This window comes from Rhinopithecus roxellana, chromosome 10 (genome assembly GCF_007565055.1).
Source record: "Rhinopithecus roxellana isolate Shanxi Qingling chromosome 10, ASM756505v1, whole genome shotgun sequence".
NCBI classification, from domain to species: domain Eukaryota; kingdom Metazoa; phylum Chordata; class Mammalia; order Primates; family Cercopithecidae; genus Rhinopithecus; species Rhinopithecus roxellana.
The window spans coordinates 92382863-92406818 of NC_044558.1; the positions used below are offsets into that span (position 1 = coordinate 92382863).

At 50.1% G+C, this 23956-nt stretch overlaps 1 protein-coding gene across 1 annotated transcript; it reads right to left on the reverse strand.

Annotated features, from left to right (window-relative positions):
• Positions 1 to 2904: 2904 nt before the first annotated feature.
• Positions 2905 to 23471, reverse strand: SDSL (serine dehydratase like). The gene is made up of 8 exons (XM_010368770.2): positions 23374 to 23471; positions 17720 to 17914; positions 17417 to 17456; positions 16570 to 16709; positions 11714 to 11802; positions 10369 to 10596; positions 4297 to 4421; positions 2905 to 3295 (listed from the first exon to the last, which is right to left on the reverse strand). The coding sequence occupies exons 2-8, from the start codon at positions 17891 to 17893 to the stop codon at positions 3102 to 3104; spliced, it is 990 nt and encodes a 329-aa protein (XP_010367072.1). The 5' UTR covers positions 17894 to 17914; positions 23374 to 23471; the 3' UTR covers positions 2905 to 3101.
• Between the last annotated feature and the right edge of the window lie 485 nt (positions 23472 to 23956).

Consider the following 23956-nt stretch of genomic DNA (forward strand, 5'->3'; position numbering starts at 1 on the left):
GCAAAGGAAAGGAGGTGTACGAGCCTGAGTGGTTAGACACATGAGCCTCAGATTTCTACATATCAGGGCTCCCATACAGCTAGATGACCCAGACTAAGCGGCTGAACTACTCCACGCCCCAGTTTCCTCGTCTGCAAAAATGGGGATAATAATAATATCTACCACGTGGGTTATTAAATGAAACAGCTGCTGAAGACCATAGCATACTGTAGGTGCTCAATACATGAATAAATTCTAGTTCCTCTCATTGTTTGGGGAAGAATGCTCAGGAGACAGTAAGAATGGACATTTATTGAAAGACTAGCTATGTCGTGTCCACAGTAACAATCCTCCAATCACCCATGTTACGGATGAGGACACTGAGGTACTGAGAAGGAGCATCCTTTGCTCAAGATGCCCAGGCTGCTAAGCAGGAACAGATTCCAGGCTCAGGTCTGACTGTGTCTAGCTCTGGTGCTCTTAATGTCTCCTGTATTTGCGGAATTCACAAAGCATGACTCCAAGCAAATGCGGCTGGCTCCAGGGGGTTTCTGGAGCTGATGGGTAGCGGGGTTGAGGGGGGTGGTCCCTGGCTACCGAGAGCTGCATCTGGAGTTAAAGAGAAAATGAGACCAAGGCAGCAGGGGCACAGAGGGAGGTCACGGTCGCTCTCAAATCTTGCTCTTCAGAAAAGGAGGGGTTGGCATGGTGCCTGTAATCCCAGCACTTTGGGAGGCCAAGACAGGAAGATGGCCTGAGCCCAGGAGTTCAAGACCAGCCTGGGCAACAGAGCAAGACCACATCTCTACAAAAAATAATTTAAAATTGGCCGGGCATGGTGGCACATGCCTGTGGTCCCACCTACTCGGGAGGCTGAGGCAGAAGGATCCCTTGAGCCCAGGAGTCTGCGGCTGCAGTGAGTTAATGATCCTGCCACTGTACTTCAGCCTGGGCGAGAGAGCGAGGCCCTGTCCCTAAAAAACAAAGAAGGAAAAGGAGGAGGCATCTGGCAAAGGGAACAGCTTGAGCAAAGGAAAAGAGGTGGGAAGTGGAAAGTGGGCCTCCTACAGCACAAGGTGCTGCCTGAGGCCTGGAGAAGGGAAGGCACTAGCCCAAGGTCATACAGCCCACATGAGTCAGGAGAGAGGACGTCGCTGGGGGGCCAGGATCCAAGTTCTGCCAGGGCCTGTGACGCTGCACAGACCCTGCACTCTCTGAGTTTTGCTTCCCGGCAGGCTGGTGAGGGGTTGGAAAAGGTTCCTGCATGCCACAAACGTGTGGATCTCAGCATGCCCAGCTGGGGTGAGGGCCCCACAAGAGGTAGCCACCAGGAGAACCCAAGGAGAGGGTCTCTCCTGCCTGGAGCCAGCCTTCCCCATAGGAGACACTTTGCTGCCCCCCTGTGGCTCAAAGGAGCGCAACTTTCCATCCCCTTCTAAGAGAGACTTCCCAGAAGTCGGAGGTTCCCAATTCCAGGCACAGAACCTGCCTCTTCCCATGACCCACAGGTGTGTCCAGACCCACCTACCCTTTCCTACCCTTTCCTCAATATTCCACCACCACCCACCCCCACACAGAGAGTTCAGATCCAAGCAATACAGAGTGACCCTGAAAATCAGTTTGAACCTGGATAGATGTCAATCGATGGATACACTGATGGATGGACAGACAGATGGTCTAATGATGGCTAGATGGATGAATGTATCAATGTATGAATGGATGGATGGATTATAGATGGATGGATGGATGGATATGTTGATGGACTGATACAGTGATGAATGGACAGTCTAATGATAGAGGATGAATTGATGGATTATAGATGGATGAATGGATTATAGATGAATGGATAGATATGTGGATGGATGGATACACTGATGGATGGAGAGAAAGACAGTCTATTGATGGATAGAAAAATGGATGGATGAATGAATGGATGGGTGGATGGACTAGAGACGAATGGATGGATATGTGAATGGATGGACACACTGATGGATGGACAGACAGTCTAATGATGGATAGAGGAATGGATGGATGGATGGATGGATGGACGGATGGATGGACGGACGGATTATAGATGAATGGATGGATATGTGGATGGATGGATACACTGATGGATAGATAGTCTAATGATAGAGGAATTGATGGATGGATGGGTGGATGGCTTGTGAATGAATGGATGGATGGATGAATGGATGGATTGATACACCAATGGATAGACAGACAGACAGTCTAATGATAGAGGAATTGATGGATGGATGGGTAGATGGCTTATGAATGAATGGATGGATGGATTATGGATGAATGGAGTATGGATGGATGAATGGATGGATTGATACACTGATGGATAGACAGACAGACAGCCTAATAATGGGTAGGTGAATGGATGGATGGAGAGAGAGATAAAAGATGGATGGTTGGAGGGATATGTGATCAGGTTGATGGATGGAGAGTGAGACAAGTGATCACATATCCTAGATATGTGATCTTGGGCAAGTTATGTAAACTTTCCGAGCCTCAGTTTCCGCATCTGTAAAACGGGGATGGTAATAATGGTTTTACTTCCTAGTACCTTTGTGAATGTTAAAGAAGACAACAAATAGAAAGTTCTTAGCAGAGTTTCTGGTATATAACAAGCACTGGATGAAGACTGGTGTTATTTTCCTCTCCTGCCTAGGCCTGAGAAGTGATAGAACATCTCCCTCTCCTTCCTGACCTGGTCAACCAGGGCTGATCCGCCAGTTAAAGGAAGCCCATTTAAGATCTCAGAATGGTTGAATTCCTTTAGAGACTGAGGTTTTCAAGTCTTGGCTTTGTTGCCTAAGATGGGGCTTGGAGTCACTGTATTACAGAAGTGGCAACAGGACTGTGGTGTGTCTCCTGTGAGCTCATTGACATGGAAAGATAGGATCCATAGCAGTCACAAACTCAACTCAGAAAGTGTTTATTGGCCAGAGTTGTCGGAGAGTCAAAAGGAGCAGTCCGGGAGGGCTTCCTTCAGGAGGCAGCCAGCACCGTTGCACAGGGCAGCTTCCACTGCCATCCACCAGCACTGAGCCCTCCTCATCCAGCCACAGGAGTGTCCATGGGCCTCTCAGGAGTCTTTGGGGCCAGGCTGGGACCCCTCACACCTGGCCCAGGTGGGTTTTCAGAGCCTGCAGCTCTCGGCTGTTGATGTTGTTACCTCCACACACGATGACCACAACTGACGTCAGGGAAGGCGGCAGGCAGCCCTTGGCCTGGAGCCTCCCCAGGAGGCCTGAGTAGATGGCTGCTAAGGCTGCCCCACAGGCAGGCTCCACCAGCATACGCTCATCATCTGCCGGGATCAGGGAAATAGAGAGAAGAGGGAAAGGGAAGAAGAACCACTCAGTGCTCTGCAGGCCCTGGGCACTGCAGATCCTTGCAGCCATCTCTCCAGCCAGTCAGCCATTCATCTGCTCTGCTGGCAATCCATCACTTGTCTCACGCTCTCCCCATCCATCAGCCTGGCCTCCTATCCCTCCACCCATCCACCTTTTATCTCTCTATCCACCCATCCATTCCTCTATCCATCATTAGACTATCTGTCCATCCATCAGTGTACACATCCATCAACATATCCATCCATCCACCCATTCATAGCCATCCATCCATTCCCCTATCCATCATTTGACTGTATGTCCATCCATCAACATGTTCATTAATCAATGTGTCCATCCATCCATTCATTTCTATACCATTCATCAATCCATCACTTCATTATCCATCCGTCCATCCATCCACTGTCTATCCATTATCCACCTTTCCATTCACTCATACATTCATCCCTTCAATCAACAAGCATCTATTGAGTGCCTACTACCTGCCATGCCCCATGCCAGGAAGGCCCTAGGGACACATCAGTGACTAAGACACACCAGCCCTCATGGGGCTCACAATCTGTGATGTAGAGAGATAAGAACCAGGAGGTTATGAATACAGGGAGTGGTACATTGGAGGTCCCCAACCCAGGCAGGGTGGGGTGGGTGATCAGGGGAGGCTTCTTGGAGGAGGTGCCGCGATGGCTGATAGCTCTTAGTCACATCAAACCAGTAGGGAGCAGGGCCAGCCAGAGAGAGGAGCAGTGTGTACAAAAGTCTGGGGACTGGAATCAGCAAGACACACTCGTTCTTTACCCTCACCCGCTTCCATCTACTCGACGTGTACTTAGTGCACAATAACTGCACACCTAGCCAGTGCCTGGTGCTGAGGATACAGATAAGAGAGAATACACTCTGGCTAGAGGACGCAGGGACTTCGTTGGTCTCTGAGCCCAGGTGGAGGACAGGGCTCACTCACCCAGAAACTGCTGCACAGCGCTCACAGCCTCGGCGTCCTCCACCACTTCAGAGTGGATCTCGCACACACGCATGCACTCCAGGGCCCGAGCGGCCACCGTCTTGGCACCCAGGCTCTTGGCCACGCTGCAGGATAGAGCAGGGTGGGGCAGGGAGACCAGGGGCTCAGGGAAGAGCTGGTGAATCAGGTTTCTCCCCAGCCCCAGCCACCCCCTCCTATCCTGCAATGGGCTGATTGGAGCTCAGCATTATAAGTCACAGAGGAGGTGCTCAAAAATCATGTGTCCTTGCTGGGCACGGTGGCTCATGTCTGTAATCCCAGCACTTTGGGAGGCCGAGGCAGGCAGATCACCTGAGGTTGGGAGTTCAAGACCACCCTGACCAACATGGAGAAACCCCATCTCTACTAAAAATACAAAAAACCAGCTGGGGTGGTGGCACATGCCTGTAATCCCAGCTACTTGGGAGGCTGAGGCAGAAGAATCGCTTGAACCCAGGAGGCGGAGGTGGCAGTGAGCCGAGATCGTGCCATTGCACTCCAGCCTGGGCAACAAGAGCAAAACTCCATCTCAAAAAAAAAAAAAAAATCATGTGTCCATTGAATGAGTAACTCTGTGCATCAGTGCCTCTGACTCTGCAACCCTGATCGAGCCATTCCTTCCAGAGACCCCAGAAAGCCAAGCATAGAAAGGGATTCTTTTCCATGTTATTCATTAATATCACATCTATACTATAAATACATTTTTTTCTTTTAAATTTTATTTTCAGTAGTGGCGGGGTCTCTGGCCATATTGCCCAGGTTGGTCTTGAATTCCTGAACTCAAGTGATCCTTTTGCCTTGGCCTCCCAAAGTGCTGGGATTATAGGCATGAGCCACTGTGCCCCACCTAAATCGATACATTTTTTTTTGATACAGGGTCTTGCTGTGTGGCCCAGGCTGGAGTGCAGTGGTGTATTGTTAGCTCACTGCAGCCTTGAGCTCCTGGGCTCACCTTATCTTCCCACCTCAACCTCCCAAAGTGTCAGGATTACAGGCATGAGCCACCACACCAGGCCAAAAGCTAATGTTTATTAAATGTGTACAATGTGCTGGATGTATGGATATTGTTTTAATCTTTTCAACCACCCTTTGAGTTAAAAACATATCAGCTCCATTTTACAGGAAGAGAAACAGAAGCTCAGAGAGGTTAAGTAACTAGCTGAAGGCACACAGCTCATCAGTAGCAGAAGACAGATTTAAGTCCAGGCAGTTCGGCTCTAGAATTCATAGTCTTTACCTCTGTGCTTGGGATCACTACCTGCTGGTACCTGCTGTGAGTGGGGCAGTGTGTTTCAGGCCCAGGAGAGCCTTTGGGAAAGCCTCTGACCACAGAGTGGCCCAGAACACAGATTCTGGAGCCAGGTTGCCTCGTTTTGAAACTTGGCTCCATACCAGCTGTGTGACCTTGGGAAAGTCACTTCACCTCTCTGAACCTTCGTTTCTTCAACTGAAAATGGGCTCATGAGATTATCATGGGGATTGAGTTTAAAAAAAAAAATTTCTTTTGAGATGGAATCTTGCTCTGTCACCCAGGCTGGAGTGCAGTGGTGCCATCTTGGCTCACGGCAACCTTTGCCTTCCGGGTTCAAGTGATTCTCCTGCCTCAAGCTTCTGAGTAGCTAGGATTAAGGTGCACACCACCATGCCTGGCTAATTTTTTATTTTTAGTAGAGACAGGGTTTCACCATATTGGCCAAGCTTGTCTCGAATCCTGACCTCAGGTGATCCGTCCACCTGAGCCTCCCAAAGTGCTGGGATTACAGACTGAGCCACTGCACCTGGCCAAGTGAGTTAAAATATTTAAAGTGCTTAGAACAAGGCTGATGCTTGGTGAATTTGACAGAAGTGTTAGTTGCAGTTACTATTATTTCTACTGTGGTTATTTAAGAGCACAGACTTGTGGGAGAGATGGTGATGGATAAGCAAACACAAGAACCAGTCAATAAATGCACGTTGTGGTAAGTTAGTATGAAGGAGAACATCAGAAGGGGCATCTCCCCAAGGGGAGTGTTGTGGAGAGGGTCTGAGACGTGAGAGACAAGGATAAACCAGCCCATAGAAGAGTAGGGTGGTGGCTGAGGGTGGTGGCTCACGCCTGTAATCTCAGCACTTTGGGGCACCCAGGTGGGAGGTTCACCTGAGGCCAGGAGCTCAGGAAGAATGGGACGGGGGGAACAGTGTGCTGTGAAGAGGAAACAGCCTGTCCAAAGGCTCAGAGGTGGGAGAAACATTACCCACTTACGGGACTGGAGGACAGGCCGGTGGCTGGGGTGGAGTGGGGAGCGTCTGCATTGTAGCCTGAGAGCTTGGGAGAGGCATCGATGGGTTTAAGTGGAAGAAGAAAAGGGTTCTGTGGACTAGCAATGGAGGAAGGACACACTGCCCGCTGGGGGCAGAGCAAAGGACTCAAAGGTAACAAAGGTATCAACGATTTCCTTCCTAGGCATAGACCCAAGAGAAACGAAAACACGCATCCACGAAAACTTGTAAATGGATGTTCATAACAGCACTGTTTACAATAATGAATAGCCAAAAAGTGGAAAGCATCCAAATGTTTGGATAAACAAAGTGTGATCTATTCATACAGTAAATAGTATTTGGCCATAAAAAGGAATGAAACACGGACACACACTACAATGTGGATGAACCTTGAAAAGATGATGCTAAGTGAAAGAAGTCAGACACAAAAGCCCACGTAGTATATGATTCCATTCAAGTGAAACATCCAGGGTAGGCTGGGGCGTGGTGGCTCACACCTGTAATCCCAACACTTTGGGAGGCCGAGGCAGACAGATCTCCTGAAGTCAGGAGTTCAAGACCATCCTTACCAACATAGCAAAACCCCGTCTCTACTAAAAGAGATGCCCAGCCAGTGTAAGAGGATTTCCTCAGGGTAAGCAGGGCTGGCATTCCAGGTGGCAGGGGCAGGACAAGCAACAGCTCAGACATAAGATGGTACAAAGGATTTCCAGGTAGGCTGGGCGCAGTGGCTCATGCCTGTAATCCGAGCCCTTTGGACCCGGGAGGCAGAGGCTACAGTGAGATGATATCACGCCACTGCACTCCAGCCCGGGCGACAGAGCCAGACTCTGTCTCAAAAGAAAAAAAAAGAAAGAAAGAAAGAAAAGAAATGTATATAATAGGCAAATCTGTGGAGACAGAAAGTAAAATAGTAATTGCCTAGGGCTGGGGTGGGGGAATAAGGGACATGGTGGGTGATGGCCAAAGGGTATGAAGTTTCTTTTGAAGGTGATGAAAATGTTCTAAAATTGATCATGATGATGGTTGCATAACTCTGTGAATCTGCTAAAACCATCGAATAGTACACTCTATTATTTATTTATTTATTTATTTATTTATTTATTTATTTTTGAGACAGGATCTTACTCTGTCGCCCAGGCTGGTGTGCAGTGGTGCGATCTCGGCCTACTGCAACCTCCACCTCCTGAGTTCAAGCAATTCTCCTGCCTCAGCCGCCTGAGCAGCTGGGACTACAGGCGCATGCTACCATGCCTGGCTAATTTTTGTGTTTTTTAGCAGAGATGGGGTTTTGCCATGTTGGCCAGGCTGGTCTCGAACTCCTGAATTCAAGTGATCCGCCCACCTCAGCCTCTCAAAGTGCTGGGATTACAAGTGTGAGCTGCTGCACCCAGCCGGAATCATACACTTTTTCTTTTTTTTTCTTTTTTTTTTTTTTGAGATGGAGTCTCGCTCTGTCACCCAAACTGGAGTGCAGTGGCCGGACCTCAGCTCACTGCAAGCTCCGCCTTTCGGGTTCATGCCATTCTCCTGCCTCAGCCTCCTGAGTAGCTGGGACTATAGGCGCCACCACCTCGCCCGGCTAGTTTTTTTATTTTTTGTATTTTTTTAGTAGAGACGGGGTTTCACCGGGTTAGCCAGGATGGTCTCAATCTCCTGACCTTGTGATCCGCCCGTCTCGGCCTCCCAAAGTGCTGGGATTACAGGCTTGAGCCACCGCGCCCAGCCGGAATCATACATTTTAAATAAGTAAACTGAATGGCATATGAAATAGATCTCAATAAAGATGTTATCCTTCTTTTTTTTTTTTTTTTTAAGACAACAAGGGTAGCGCAGGGGTTGGGGAGAGCTGTTACACCCATTCAGGGGAACAAAAGCTGGAAGAGAGCTGAATTCTCGAGATAGGATGGATGGAACTCAATGCGGCAAGGGGAGCCCATATGATACCCAGGTGCCCAGTCAGAGCACCTGGTTGGTGTCATCTACAGAAATCACACTCCAGGAACTTCCCTCAGTGCTTCTGCTGTGCCAGTCTCTGGGATGGGTATCAGGGACTCAGAGCTAAATCAGCCAGTCCTTACCTTTTAGCTCCTCCACCCCAGCCAGTAGCCCAAACCAGGACACAGCAGAAGAATGACACAGACACACACAGGGTGCCCTGAGGGTCTTCCAGATGGGATACAGCTGCCCAAGATGTCTAAGAGGATTTCCTCAGGGTGAACAGGGCTGGCATTCGGGGTGGCAGGGTCAGGACGAGCAACGGCTTAGAAGTAAGATGGTACAAAGGATTTCCAGGGAGGCCGGGCACAGTGGCTCAGGCCTGTAATCTCAGCCCTTTGAGAGGCTGAGGTGGGAGGATCGCTTGAGCCCAGGAGTTCTAGACCAGCCTGGGCAACACAGCAATACCCCACCTCTACCAAAAAAAAAAATTAAAAAAAAAAAAGAAAGAATTTCCAGGCAAAGATAGCACAGCAATGCTGGAAGGTGGATGCAGGCCAGGCCAGGAAAGAGTGGAGATGGTACCAGAAAGACGAGAAGGAGACTCGTGTCCAGGTATCATCCCCTTGAGGTTTTTCCAATTGGCCACCTAGAACCTTGTACACAATAGATGCTTAAGGAACCTGACTTAAAACTGTCTTGCTTTTACACACCTTGCTATAATATCACATTACATCCTAAGTCCCAGTATCCAATGAATGTTTAACAAAATCTGGACAGAGATTGTACCCATACTGGGTTAAATCATGCCTCCTTCCGAAATGCACAACCAGGCTGGGCGCAGTGGCTCACGCCTGTAATCCCAACACTTTGGGAGGCCAAGGCGGATACATCACGAAGTCAGGAGTTCGAGACCAGCCTGACCAACATGGTCTACTAAAAACACAAAATTAGCCAGGCATGGTAGCGCATACCAATAATCCCAACTGCTTGGGAGGCTGAGACAGGAGAATCACTTGAACCCAGGAGGTAGAGGTTGCAGTGAGCTGAGATTGTACCATTGCACTCTAGCCTGGGAAACAGAGTGAGACACCATCTCAAAAAAAAAAAAAAAAATGCACAAAATGTGCATTACTTGGAAATAGAGTCTTTGCAGATGTAATTAGTTAAACTAAGGTGAAATTGTACTGGATTAGGGTGGGTCCTCAATTCAATGATCACGTTCTTCTTAAAATGTATTGGCTTTGGAGGGTATGGGGGAGGACAGGGTCTTGCTAAGTTTCCCAGGCTAGAGTGCAATGGCTATTCACAGGGACGATCACAGCACACTTCAGCCTCAAACTCCTGGGCTCAAGCGAACCTTCCGTCTCAGTCTCCCAAGTAGCTAGGACTATAGGTGTGCACCACCATGCCCCGGTAATTTTTGTATTTTTTTAGTAGAGACAGGGTTTCACTATATGTTGGCCAGGCTGGTCTCAAACTCCTGACCTCAGGTGATCCACCTGCCTTGGCCTCCCAAAGTGCTGGGATTACAAGCATGAGCCGTGGAGCCTGGCCTACATTTTCAAACTTATTTGCAACGCACATGGATTGCTTTTGTAATGATAAGTCAATGAAAGCTTGTTTTATGAATTGATTAGGTTTAAATGAATCATATTCTTCATCTCCTTTTTCAGTACTGCCTTCTAACTCAGGTCCACTTTACTGTGGTTGGAGTCCCAGGACCAAGGACAGCCTTTTGGGTGCCCCCTGTCTCCAACTGGCTGGGACTGGAAAGCCCTAGGCAGTGGTACCCCCACCCTCCAGCCCCTACAAATGTCCCCAGCCCTTACCCACCTGGTGATGTCTGGAAGTGTGACCAGCTTGCCGGCCGTGATGGCTGCATTGAAGCAGTGTGCCCCGTGGGTCTCCATGGCAATGATGGGTACATGCTGCCAGCCCACCTCCAGCAGGCCAGCCACCACCCCGGCCAGGAGCCCCCCACCCCCGACTGCCAGCACCAGGGCACCTGGTGGGGTCCTCAGCACCTCCTTCAGCTCCTGCACTAGGCTGGCGTGGCCTTTCCTGGGGGGGGGGGGGTGAGAGGGAGGAGCAGAGTAAGGGAGGACCCCAGCCCCAATGGCTCCTGGGGTGGGGGGATTTACCAGGGGTGGGTTCTCTGCCCCCACATATACATAAACCCCTCCCCACCATCCCCATCCCATCTGCAGTAAGGGGAGAGGAAGTCCTGCAACAGTGACTTCGCTCAGCTTCATTCATTCCCTTTATTTTTATTTTTTTGGATAGAGTCTTGCTGTCACCCAGGCTGGAGTGCAGTGGCGCAATCTCGGCTCACTGCAACCTCTACTTCCCCGATTCAAGCGATTCTCCTGCCTCAGCCTCCCGAGTAGCCGGGACTACAGGCGCGCACCACCATGCCCAGATAATGTTTGTATTTTTAGTAGAGATAGGGTTTTGCCATGTTGGCCAGGCTGGCCTCAAACTCCTGACCTCTGGCGATCCACCCGTCTTGGCTCCCGAAGTGCTAGGATTACAGGCGTGAGCCACCGCACCTGGCCTCATTCATTTTCTTTATTACGGATTTGTTTGCTCATCGCTTCCCATCTCCATCAACCTCCCAGGCCCTTTCCAGGACATTACCCCATTTAGCTCACTCCCCAGCTTTGCAAAGAGGCAACGGCAATGTGTGGTTAAGAGCAGACAAGTATATCACTTGGCACCAGCCTGACTACAGCTCTGGCACTGCAGCCCTGAGTCTCTGCCACGTACTTAGCTGTGTGATCTTGGGCAAGTTGTTTGACCTCGACATGCCTCAGTTTCCTCACCTATGAAATGGAGATAATAGCACCCACCTGTAGGGCTTTGGGGACGGTAAACGGAACAGTGCAGGAGGACCCATTAGCCTGGTGCCTGGTCCCAAAGCACATATTCAGTAAAGGAGACTTGGTACTATCACTTCCATTTTACACACGTAGAAACTGAGGCACAGGATCTGGGATGCTTTGCACAAAGTCCCACAATTCCCAAGGGGGCAGAAGTGGGATCCGAACCCATGTCTGCCCGGCTTTGAAGCCTCTTCTCCCTTCTGGGCCTCAGTTTCCCCTTTTGCCCAATGGGAGGACCCTGACTCAGTGAGGGTCTCCCAGCTCTGGACTCCTGGGGAGAGGGGTGCCAGCCTTACCATATTAGGGGGTGGTCAAATGGGGAGACATTCACCCAGCCGTCCCTCTTGGCCAACTCTTGTGCCCTCAGATTGGCCTCGTCCCAGACCTACAGAGAAATCAAGACCCTCAGGAGAGCTGGGAGTGGGACTGCTATGGAGGCCGGAGCAGAGGCCCAGCCTCTCCTTAGTGGCCCCAGGAGCCAGTAGTCTGGGGACACCCCTGCAGATGAGACCAGACCTGGTGTGGGCCCAGAGGCCTCCTGAGAATTGGACAAGTACTTCCAGGTGGACAAACAGATGCCATGTGCTTTCCGCAATACCCAAGGGACCTGTCCTGCTGGCACCCTATGAAAACCAGGCCAGGCCAGCCAGGGAGGCTGGGAGTGGGTCAACTCTAAGGTCAGCCACATGTGCCCACTTCTAGCCAACCAGTAGGGGAGAAGCCCCCTAAAATCAAACCCCAGATAGCAACTTGGTCACCATAGAGTGTGTCCGTGAAAACCAGCAACGGCCCAGCTGATGGCCTGCTAGTTGAGTTCAAGCAGCCAGAGAGACTGCACACAGGGCCAGCCCTGACCATGATGGATCCAAGCCAACCACAGCAGAGTGAGTTTTCTCTTTTCTCTGGCTTGGCCTCTGTGGCGGAGATCCACGTCCCCTGCTCATTCACACACCATTGACAGGCTTTCTTCCCTTCCCTGACTCATTTCTATGCTCCCTACCAATGCTTCCTGCAATCACCTCCCAAATAAACCACATGCACCCCAGTTCTCATCTCAGGGCCCGCTTTGGGGAGAACCCAAACTAAGACAGCATTTCAGAGGGACCCCATGCCCCCTGATCTCAGCAGGAACCAGATACAGAAACTAAATGATAGACAATGGCCTCCTCTCCCAAGGGAGGGGCGGAGGGTCACAATGGGGACAGAAATAGCCCCTGTTTATCCTCAGGGCCTCTGCAGTGCCTACTCTGTGCCCAGTTCTAGGCACGGGGACTCTTCAGTAGGACAGAAGCCAAGAAATGGTCTCTGACTGCAAGGAATTTCCCATCTGGCTGAAGAGAGGAGTCTCACTCCCCTGAGTTACTGACACAAAAAATACACTGTTGATGCGAATGCATATTAGTTCAGCTCCTATAGGAAGCAGTTTGGAGATTTCTCAAATAACTAAAAATAGAACTACTATTTGATCCAGTAATCCCATTACTGAGTATCTACCCAAAGGAAAATAAACAATTTTACCAAAAAGATCTGCATTTGTATGTTCATCACAGCAGTATTCACAACAGCAAAGACATGGAATCAACCCAGGTGCCCATCAATGGTGGACTGGATACAGAAAATATGGTGCATATACATCATGGAATACTATGCAGCCATAAAAGAGAAGATCATGTCCTTTGCAGCAACATGAATGCAGCTGGTGGCCATTATTCTAAGAGAATTAACTTAGGAACAGAAAAGCAAACACTGCATATTCTCACTTATAACTGGGAGTTAAACACTGGGTACACATGGGCACATAGACACTGGGGACTCCAAAAGTGGGGAGAGAGGGAGAGGGGCAGAGGTTGAAAAATACCTGTCAGCCGGGCACAGTGGCTCACACCTGTAATCCCAGCACTTTGGGAGGCCAAGGCGGGCAGATCATGAGGTCAGGAGATCAAGACCAGCCTGGCCAATATGGTGAAATCCCGTCTCTACGAAAAATTAGCCAGGCGTGGTGGTGTGCACCTGTAATCCCAGCTACTCAGGAGGCTGAGGCAGGGGAATCGCTTAAACCCGGGTGACGGAGGTTGCAGTGAGCCGAGATGGTGCCACTGCACTCCAGCTTGGCGACAGGGCAAGACTCCTAGAGAGAGAGAAGGAAGGGAGGAAGGGAGGAAGGGAGGAAGGGAGGAAGGGAGGAAGGAAGGAAGGAAGGAAGGAAGGAAGGAAGGAAGGAAGGAAGGAAGGAGGGAGGGAGGGAGGGAGGGAGGGAGGGAGGGAGGGAGGGAGGGAGGGAGGAAGGAAGGGAGGGAAGGGAAGGAAAGGAAGGAAAGAAACCTGTCAGCCAAGCACGGTGGTTCACACCTGTAATCCCAGCACTTTGGGAGGCCAAGGCAGGCAGATCACCTGAGGTCAGGAGTTCAAGACCAGCCTGACCAACACGGTGAAACCCCATCTCTACTAAAAATACAAAAAAAAAAAAAAAATAGCTGGGCATGGTGGAGGATGCCTGTAGTCCCAGCTACTCGGGAGGCTGAGGTAGCAGAATGGCGCGAACCCGGGAGGCGGAGCTTGCAGTGAGGGGAGATTGTACCACTGCACTCCAGCCTGGGTGACAGAGCGAGACTCCGTCTCAAAAAAAAAAAAAAAAAAAAAAATTAGCTGGGTGTAGTGGTGGGTGCCTGTAATCCCAGCTACTTGGGAGGCCAAGGCAGGAGAACTGCTTGAACCTGGGAGGCGGAGGTTGCAATGAGCCAAGATCTGCCACTGGGCGACAGAGTAAGACTCTGTCTTAAAAAAAAAAAAAAAGATACCTGTCAGGTACTATGTTCACTACTTGGACGACAGAATCATTAGACGCCCAAACTTCTGCATCATGAAATATACCCATGTAACAAACCTGCACATGTATCCCTGAATCTGAAATTAAAACTAAAGAAAAAAATAGATTCACACCTGTGTAGTGCTTGACATCTCTCACCTGTAGAGCCCCAAGCAGCCTCCTCTCTGGCTCCTTTCCTGCATTGCCCCAGAGCGGGCAGAGTGAACATCCAACCAGGTCCCTCCCCTGCTCAAACTCCTTTCATGCTTCCCTAGTGCCCTCAGATGGAAACACATTAGCTTCATCTACAAGCCACCCTGCCTGATGGAGCAACTCTCCTCTCTTCAGCCTCACCTTTCACCATCTCCCGCCCCATGCTGGGCTCAGCCTGAATGCGTGTGCTCATCCACACCACGCCTTCACCCACACCCTTTCCTCTGTTCACACTCAGATCATTCCCTCCCTCTTCTCCACTGTGCGGACTCAGATTTCTCCTTCAATACCCAACCCTGGGGACCCTCAGTCAGGAGCCTTTCCTGGATCCTTTCGCCAAATCTAAGGCACAGCCCATTGGTTTGACCACTGCCTAATTCTGCACTGCCTCCCTCTATTAGAATCATACACCCACACCTTGCCATGTGGCTTGTTACTGCTTTTAGAGACATGTTCTTACTATGTCGCCCAGGCGGGCCTCAAATTCTTGGGCTCAAGTGATCCTCCCAACTCAGCCTCCTGAGTAGCTGAGACTACAGGTGCACACCACAGTGCCCAGACTTTTTATCTCTCTATCTACTTATTTGTTTGTTTGTTTGTCTGTTTGTTTAATTTTATTTTTGCCATGTGGCTTTGCTGTTCTTCTCACTAGAGTGGCTGGAGCACATGTCCCCTCCCCACTGATGTTGGTCTCAGCTGTCTGGCCAACAGCATATGGCAGAACTGACAGTGTGATAGTTCTGGGTTGAGGTCTAAAGAGGCAGCACGTGTTTCTTCTCACCCCTCTTGCCACTGCCCTTGAGAAGAATGTGTGCCCGGTGACCACTGGCTGGAGAAGACACAGGGGACATCTGCAGACCTTACTCCTTCCCCACATTCTGAAGCAGAACCACTCTAACCCTCCCACAGACCCAAAGCATAAGAAGCAATGTTTCTCATAAGCTGCTGCTATTTGGGGGTTGTTTGTTATGCAGCATTACCAAGCAACAATAGCTGATTCAAACAACATGTCTTCTCTCTGACTTCCTTGGTGCCCTGTGCTTCCCCCGTGGCAACACTCTTCACACTTTGTTACCATCATCTGGTTACCTGTGTGTCTCCTCATAATACTCTGAAATTTATGAGTATAAAGACCATGTCTTATTATCTCTGTGTTTCTAGAATGTCTAACATAGCAGGCACTGAATATGTGCTCAATGAATATCTGATGGATGGATGGATGGATGGAAAGAAGGGAGAGAGGAGGGAGAAAGGGTGATGTATGGAAGGATGGTTAGACGGATGAAGAAATGGAAGGAAGGAAGGAGAAAAAGAAAGGAGGGAGGGAGGGAGGGAAGGAAGGAAGGAAGGAAGGAAGGAAGGAAGGAAGGAAGGAAGGAAGGAAGGAAGGAAGGAAGGAAGGAAGGAAGGAAGGAAGGAAGGAAGGAAGGAAGAAAGGAAGGGAGAGAAGGAAGGAAGGAGGGAGGGAGGGAGGGAAGGAGGGAAGGAAGGAGGGAAATAATGAAGGAAGGAAAGAAAAAGGGAGGGAGAGAAGGAAGGACAGAAGAAAGAGAAGAAACTATATACAGGAAGTATTTGGGACCAGTTTTAGGGTACCATAGTTTGGCTTTTAGTTTTAATTTCAAGATGTTTAAAAATCTGTTTTCCATTATTTGAATGATTTTTTTCCTTCTTCCCAAAGAAAGATTTTGTATCTGTGTCTCTATTTCTTTGGGAACAAAGGGAACCAGTGATATCTTTCTCAGAGGATACCATTTCTACTGGGGTGGTCTCAGAATGAAAACTGATGCTGCCATTATCTTGATACTTCTTGTCTTATCTAACAGCAAAAACGTTAAAAGTAGATAATACCAGGTGCTGGTAAGGATGTAAGGAGACAGACAGTCTCCTCTCCATTGCCAGCTTCCCATTTTTCTTGGTTCACACATGGAGGGTATTCTCAGGGTGGGCAGAGGCAAGTTGGGAGGTCCCAGCCCTCCACACCATCCCACCTCATTCCCCCCTCAGCTCAGCTATCCTGAGAGAGGACTGGGTCCCAGCCACAGCTCATCGAAAGGAAAAGGAGACAGGGGTGGGGTGGGGTGAAGGAGAGCAGCCCACTCCAGATGGTTTTCCCCTTCCCGGGACCCTTACCTTTCCAGTCAGCTGAACCTCGGCCCCCTCCCCCTGCAGTCTCTGCACCACCTGCAGGGAGGTGCTCTCAGGGAGCACGACGGTGGCAGGGACGCCCAGCTTCCTAGCAGCATAGGCAGCAGCGATGCCCGCGTTACCTCCTGTGCAGAAAGGAGGAAAGGGGCAGTGAGCAGAGCTGCATTGGCCTTTAACATGCCTTTCCCTCCCCCTCCATATCCCTTCAGAGTCACTCCTCCCCAACATTTATATGCCCCACTGACTCCTTCCTCCATTGGAGAGGGGGACACATGATCTAGGCTGAGCCAATCAGAACCTAATCCCCCAACCCATGATTGGTTCAAGGATGAAGACACCACCCAAGCAGGGCCAAAAAAGACCAATTCCAGGATTGAGGCGAGGCATCGAGAAGGGGTGCTCCCTTTTTCCTAGGGTTCGGAGGGCAGTAGGATGCAAGGCTGGAATTCCTGGTGGCCATCTTGCTACCATGAGGTCCACCTAAAAATAAAGCTAATATACAGGAGCGCAAAGCCCAGAGGAGAGACAGAGTGGAAAGCTCCCGGATCCCCCTGTGCCTGAAAGTCACTTATCCCAAGAATTTTCCATTCTTAGAGCCTGTAGCTTAAACCTAAATGAATTGGGTTTCTAGCACTTGCTACCACCATGAGTCCTGAACTATGGGAGAAGGCTAGGAATGGGATGTACACAGTAGTCATCTCATCAATGACCTTGCTGAGGCTGTACCTTTAAGAGGAGACCAACCCTGGACATCTACTGCTGCTCCAGCCAGCTCCTCCTCCCCCAACCTCTGCCCTGAGGACCCCCATGAAACAAAAAAGGGTGGGGTCACCTGAGGAGCACACCAGGTGTCTGCATCCCTTCTTGGCCATCTGGGAAGAGAAGGAATGGGGTTAAGGGCTAACCCAAGCAGGTGTCATGATGGCCTATGTAGAATGGGGTTAGAATCTCCCCATCCCACTCCCAATACGCCTTTATCCCTCATCCTGCCCACAGCTCTGCCCTCACCTCTCCCCTCCCATCTGCACGAGTTCATGTTTCTCCTCCTGCCCAAACCCATCCCCAGCCCACACCCCTCACTCTTCCCTCCCTCCTGCACAACCTCACTTCTCCCCTTCTGCCCACACACCCTCACCTCCTGGCAGAAATGCCCTATGCCCCGAATCTTGAAGGAGCCACTGGGCTGCACATTCTCACACTTGAGGAAGATAGGCATGCCAGCCACCTGGGACAGCGCCCAGCTCTCCAACAGAGGCGTGACCACGTGGAAGGGCTCCTGCTTGGCACGCTCCGCCACAGGGCCATCCATTCTGGAGACCAGGTAGATAGCCTGCGGAGGACACGAAGTTCACCACCCAGGCACTGCCCGTCAAGAGTTCCCTTAACCGGGACAAGGGAGGGGAAGGTAGAGCAAGCACTTGGCTTAGGTGGCCTTCACTCCAGCCAGCTGCCGAGCTGTGAGAGCCCCGTCAAGTATCTGCATCTCTCTGGGCCTCAGTTTCCCTAGCTGGTCAAAGACATTTGGCCTGCAGTCCTTTCATTCTATAAGTGTGGCTGTGTCAGGGATGTAGAAAGTGGCCAGTATGTGGCGAGGAATGAGTGAGAGAGTGGGAGAATTCATTCATCAGTCAGAAAATACTTGTTGAGCACCTACTATGTGCCAGGCATTTCCAGTTTTGGGGACCCACGAGTCATAAAAACCTCCCACTAGGAAAAGTCGCAGAATTTCAAATAGGAGTGACTTGCAGAGGGTATGGGGTGCTATTGTAGCAAGAACAGTCAGGAAAGACATCTCTCAGGAGGAAAGCTTTGTACAAACATTTGTTACGGAAAATGTAAACATAGTAAAAGTATTGAGAACTATATAAAGACCTTCAGCTGGCCGGGCACAGCAGCTTACACCTGTAATCCTAGGACTTTGGGAGGCCAAGGCAGGCAGATCACTTGAGGTCAGGAGTTCGAGACCAGCATGGCCAATATGATAAAACCCTGTCTCTACTTAAAATACAAAAATTAGCCAGGAGTGATAGTACACACACCTGTAATCCCAGCTACTCAGAAGGCTGAGGCAGGAGAATCACTTGAACGTGGGAGGCGGAGGCTGCAATGAGCCAAGGTTGTGCCACTGTACTCCAGCCTGGGTGACAGCGAGACTCCATCTCAAAAACAAACAAGCAAAAACCCTTCAGCTTCAGCAATCAATTCATGGTCTAACTCGCTTCCCTATCGGTGCCCACTCCCCCTTCCTGTATCATTATTACCCCTTAATTACTATTATATTTTTATTTTATGTTATTTCACCTGTAAATATTTCAGCATGTATCTCCAGAGGTAAAGAACTTGCGTTTTTGAGACAAGGTCTCACTCTGTCACCCAGGCAGGAGTGCGGTGCTGGAATCACAGCTCTCTACAGCCTTGACCTCTCAGGCTCAAGCAGTCCTCCCACCTCAGCCTCCTGAGTAGGTGGGACTAGAGGCGAACACAGCCACATCCAGCTGATTTTTGTACTTTTTTGTAGAGATAGGGTCTCACTATGTTGCTGGGGCTGGTCTCAAACTCCTGGGCTCAAGGGATCCTCCTGCCCCAGCCTCCCAAACTGCTGGGATTATAGGCGTGAGCCACTGCATCTGGCCTAAGAACTCCTTTTTTTATATGTAACCATATGGTTTCATGACTGTATATACATTTGTTCAAACACATTGAATTCTATACTTAAAGTGGGCTAATTTTATTTTATGTAAATTATACCTCACTGAGTCTAATTTTTTTAAAAAATGTAATCACAATGCTATGATCACATCTAAACATATAATTTTTTTCATATCATCTAGTGTATGGTAATTGTTCACATTTCAAATCATCACATTAAATATGATCAGTGGCTGATTCTGTGGCTGGTTGTGGTTTGGGGTTTTTCACAGTTTGAATCCGGATGCAAATCAGATCCGTGAATTCGGATTGGCTGAGGGGTCTTTTAACTCTCTCTCCATCTGTAGGTTCTTGAAAGGGGAACTTTGAAATGGATGACAGGAAGAGAGCCAAGAGGAAAAGTTTCTGCAGAGAACAGCAGCCAGGACCACCTCGAGGGAGAAATGCACTTGGGGTGCTGCCAATGAAGAGAGAAGGGGTTTGGGGCAGGAGGTGAGGGTAGGAGGTGAGGGCAGAGAGGTGGGCAGGGGTGCCGGCAGAGGGTTCCCACCCACGGAGAGGAGTTTGGTTGTTATTCAAATTCTACTTGCAAGGGAAAGCCATTGGGAGGTGGTGGTGGAGGTGGAGGTGGAGGTGGTGGTGGAGGTGGTGGTGGTGGTGGTTTGAGATGGAGTCTCGCTCTGTTGCCCAGGCTGGAGTGCAGTGGTGCAATCGTAGCTCACTGCACCCTCTGCCTCCCAGGTTCAAGCGATTCTCCTGCCTCAGCCTCCCGAGTAGCTGGGACCACAGGCACACATCACCACGCCTGGTTAGTTTTTTGTATTTTTGTAGAGACAGGGTTTCACCATGTTGGCTGGTCTCAAACTCCTGAGCTTAAGTGATCTGCCCACCTCGGCCTCCCAAAGTGCTGGGCCTACATCCGTGAGCCACTGTGCTCAGCCCATTGAGAGGTTTGAAGCCAAGGAGCTGTGAGTGAATGGACCAGTGGGAAAGGGCGAAAAGAAGAGAAGGAGGAAATGAGAGGGAGGAAAACTAGTAGAGAAAAAAAAGGAACAAATACAGCCAGCCCCTCTTCTCCCAGGCAGAAAAGCACTCGGCCGGTCCCCACCATTCCATTGTTGGCCGCTAGGGGGAGCGCTGCAACCTCCCCTTCCCACTCAACAAACTTAAAACTTCTTGTCCACCCTTAAGTCATGGCTGGAGTTCAAGATCAGAGAGATCGGGCTCTCTTGGCCCTGAATTTGACCCCACGCCCTGGTCAGAATAGCCTTGAGAATTCTCAGGACCCTCTCAGGCAGGGTACAGCCTGAGCCACCTCTTCCCAGTCCCATCCAGAGCACCTCTCAGCTTGGGGCATCAGGGAAAAGAAGCCCATGGGTCATCACTGATCCCCAAATGCAGCATACTCCAGCTTTGGCCTCAGCTCAATCCTGGACCCCAAGAGCATAGACTTTGGGGTCGATTGGAAACAAAAATTAGAAAACAGCTCTGACTTCCTGGCTGTGTGACCCAAGCAAGTGTCACAACTTCTCTGTGCCTGTTTACTCTTTTCTAAAATGGGGATAAAAACAGTCCCCAACTCACAGGTTGTGGTGTAAATTAGTAAGAATAACATTGGCCAGGTGCAGTGGCTCATGCCTATAATCCCAGCACTTTGGGCGACTGAGGCAGGTGGATCCCTTGAGGTCAGGAGTTCAAGACCAGCCTGGCCAACATGGTGAAACCCCATCTCTACTAAAAATATAAAAATTAGCCGGGTGTGGTGGTGCACACCTGTAGTCCCAGCTACTTGGGAGGCTGAGGTGGGAGAATTGCTTGAACCTGGGAGGCGGAGGTTGCAGCGAGCCAAGATCGCACCACTGTTGTCTGGCCTGGGCAACAGAGCGAGACTCTGTCTTTAAAAAAAAAAAAAGAGAGAGAGAGAATAACATCTGTCATTTGTTGAGTCTGTACTATGTGCCAGTCATTGGCTGAGCCCTCTGGAGACGTTATCTCACTGATACCTTGTGTCATGATTTGAGCATGGTGACCTGCTCACCCTTACTTTAGCATATTTACAGGGCACTTACAAGGTGCAGGCCCTGACCTAGCAACTGGGGATACCACAGTGGACAAGATAGACATCAACCTTGGAGCTGACTTATAGTCTGATGAGGAGATGGGCGCTGAACAAATAACTGCATAGACAAACAAAATAATCAAAAATGTTGAAAACTGCTAAGAGGGAAACAGGCATATAGTGAGTCCTAAAGAGAAGAACAAGGGGACCTACTCTGGATATGGAGGTCAGGAAAGACCTCTTAGAGGAAGTGACCATTAAAACTAAGAACTGAGACAGGGCGCAGTGGCTCACGCCTATAATCCCACAACTTTGGGAGGGCGAGGCGGGCGGATCACCTGAGGTCGGGAGTTCAAGTCCAGCCTGGCCAACATGGAGAAACCCCGTCTCTACTAAAAATACAAAATTAGCCGGGCATGATGGTGCATGCCTGTAATCTCAGCTACTTGGGAGGCTGAGGCAGGAGAATCGCTTGAACCTGGGAGGCAAGGTTACTGTGAGCCGAGATCGCGCCACTGCACTCCAGCCTGGACAGTAAGAGGGAAACTCTGTCTCAAAAAATAATAATAAAAAATAAGACCCAAAAAATGACAACCAACCAACCACACAACAAACTGCAAGAAGAGCGTGTACATGGCAGGACTATTGTGAGGATTCAATGAGCCTGCATGGTAAGGGCACCCACGCTGGGTGTCTGTCCACTTGGAAATGGGTCTCTTCCTTTCTGGTGAAAGCCCCAGATTTTGCCCCTGGGGATCCTGGGATTGTCAGGATGAACGCCCCCTACTCCATAATCCTTCCTCTTTCTTGTCTTTTTTGGTGTGTTTTTTAGAGACAGGGTCTCACTGTGCTGCCTGGGCTGGAGTGCAGTGGCGCGATCATGGCTCACTGTAACCTTGAAGTCCCGGGCTCAAGCAGTCCTCCCACCTCAGCCTCCTGAGTAGCTGGAACTGTAGACATGCACCACTGCATCCGGCTGATATTTTAATTTTTATAGAGATGTAGTTTTGCTGAGTTGTCCAGGCTGGTCTTGAACTCCTGGCCTCAGGTCAATCTCTTGTCTCTGCCTCCCAAACACTGGGATAACAGGTGTGAGCCACCTGTTGGCTCACAACAGGCATGCCATTAACTCACCATTGATTCCATTTTATAGACAGTGAACCTGAGGCCCAGAGAGAGTAAGTAACTTTTCCAAGGTCACATAGTTAGAAACAGCATAGCCAGAATTCACACCAGGCAGTGTCTTTGGCATCTGCCATTAACCACAATGCTATACTTTCTCTAATATAGTAGTGTTATCATTGCTATTATGAAAGCTGCAGGCATTTAGTATTTATTGCCAATTGTCCTTTGGAACCGAATGCTCCTGGCTCAGTTTCCAGGCTTCCCCAGCCCTCCTGGTTATACTGACTCACAAGAGGACAGCAGGAATCAGTTAAATGAAAAAGCCCCAAGTTGCCAACAGCCTTATCAACCCCAGACTCCATCAGGCACCTGAGGTCTGAGACTGAGCTGTCTTGGCCAGGGGACACAGAGCTCTTGTCCAGTATGGCAGCCACCAGGGATGAAATAGGGGACCTGGGTCCTCCCTGCTGTGGAACAACCCAGGGGAAAGCAGGGGGCTTAGGCTCAAGTCCCAGTCATGCCAACCTTGGCTAAGTCCCTTTTGTCACTGGGCCTTACCTGTCACGTCTATGAGTTGAGGTAAGGACCACCAATGCTGTCCACCTCCCTTGTCCCCAAAGTCTTTCCCCAGAGGCTACCTTGGTGGCACTCCACAGCCAAATCCCTGGTGCCAGGGCTGGGACACCTCGGCTGGCCCCTCGGCTGGCAGAATGCCCAGCCCTGCCCCTCTGGCAGGCAGAATCTGCTCTCACCCCTCAGGGTCCCCAGCACAACACTTTCTTCAGTAGGTCACCCTGAATTCAATCGACATTCCCAGGAGGGCCTAGACCATGCTCAGCCCCTCTCACTCCCACCTGCTCAGCTTGGACTTTGCCCAAAGCCTCCCAAACTCCTGCAGCCTCTCATTCACACACACACTGAGCTCCAGGGGCCCCAGCTGACCCCAGACCCCTTACCTCCCTGCCCCACTATCTCAGACCAGCGTGGCCCCAGCTCCTGCCCTCCAGCCTGCCCGGGAACCAGCTCTGTCCAGGAACCAGCTCTGTCCAGCTTCAGGCAGCTTCCAGCAACCTAGGCCCCTCCTCCTTTGTTAAAGAGAAAGCTCCAGACCCTACACCTCCAGGTGAAGATGGAGGAGGAGAGGGGATGAGAGCAACCCTCACTGCTTTCCTGGGCACTGCCTATGACTGATTCATGCGCCACCCTGTCTTATTTGACAGATGAGCAAACTGAAATTCAGAAAAGGGAACTTCTTTGGCCAAAGCTTCCCAGCCAGCAAGGGGCAGAGACAGCCTTTACCCCTGGCCCTGGGCCATCTCTTCTGGGATGTAGGTATCTCCATATCTTCTCATTTTAGGTCTAGTGGTTGTCCCGGATGCCATCCACTTCCCCTGAGCCACTGTTGGGGTCAGCTTAGGTCTGAGATGGGAAAACAAGGACAAGGAAACTTTTTTTTTTTTGGAGATGGAGTTTCACTCTTGTCACCCAGGCTAGAGTGCAGTGGTGCAATCTCGGCTCACTGCAAACTCCGCTTGCCAG

Excerpts from the sequence above, each read along its gene's own strand:
- SDSL (XM_010368770.2), bottom strand. The coding sequence starts at position 17,893 with ATGGATGGCCCTGTGGCGGAGCGTGCCAAGCAGGAGCCCTTCCACGTG. Across the intron at positions 17,457-17,719 it reads TAGGGCATTTCTGCCAGGAG|ATGGCCAAGAAGGGATGCAG; the intron begins GTGAGGGTGTGT and ends TTCTCTTCCCAG. Across the intron at positions 16,710-17,416 it reads ACACCTGGTGTGCTCCTCAG|GAGGTAACGCGGGCATCGCT; the intron begins GTGACCCCACCC and ends CTTTCTGCACAG.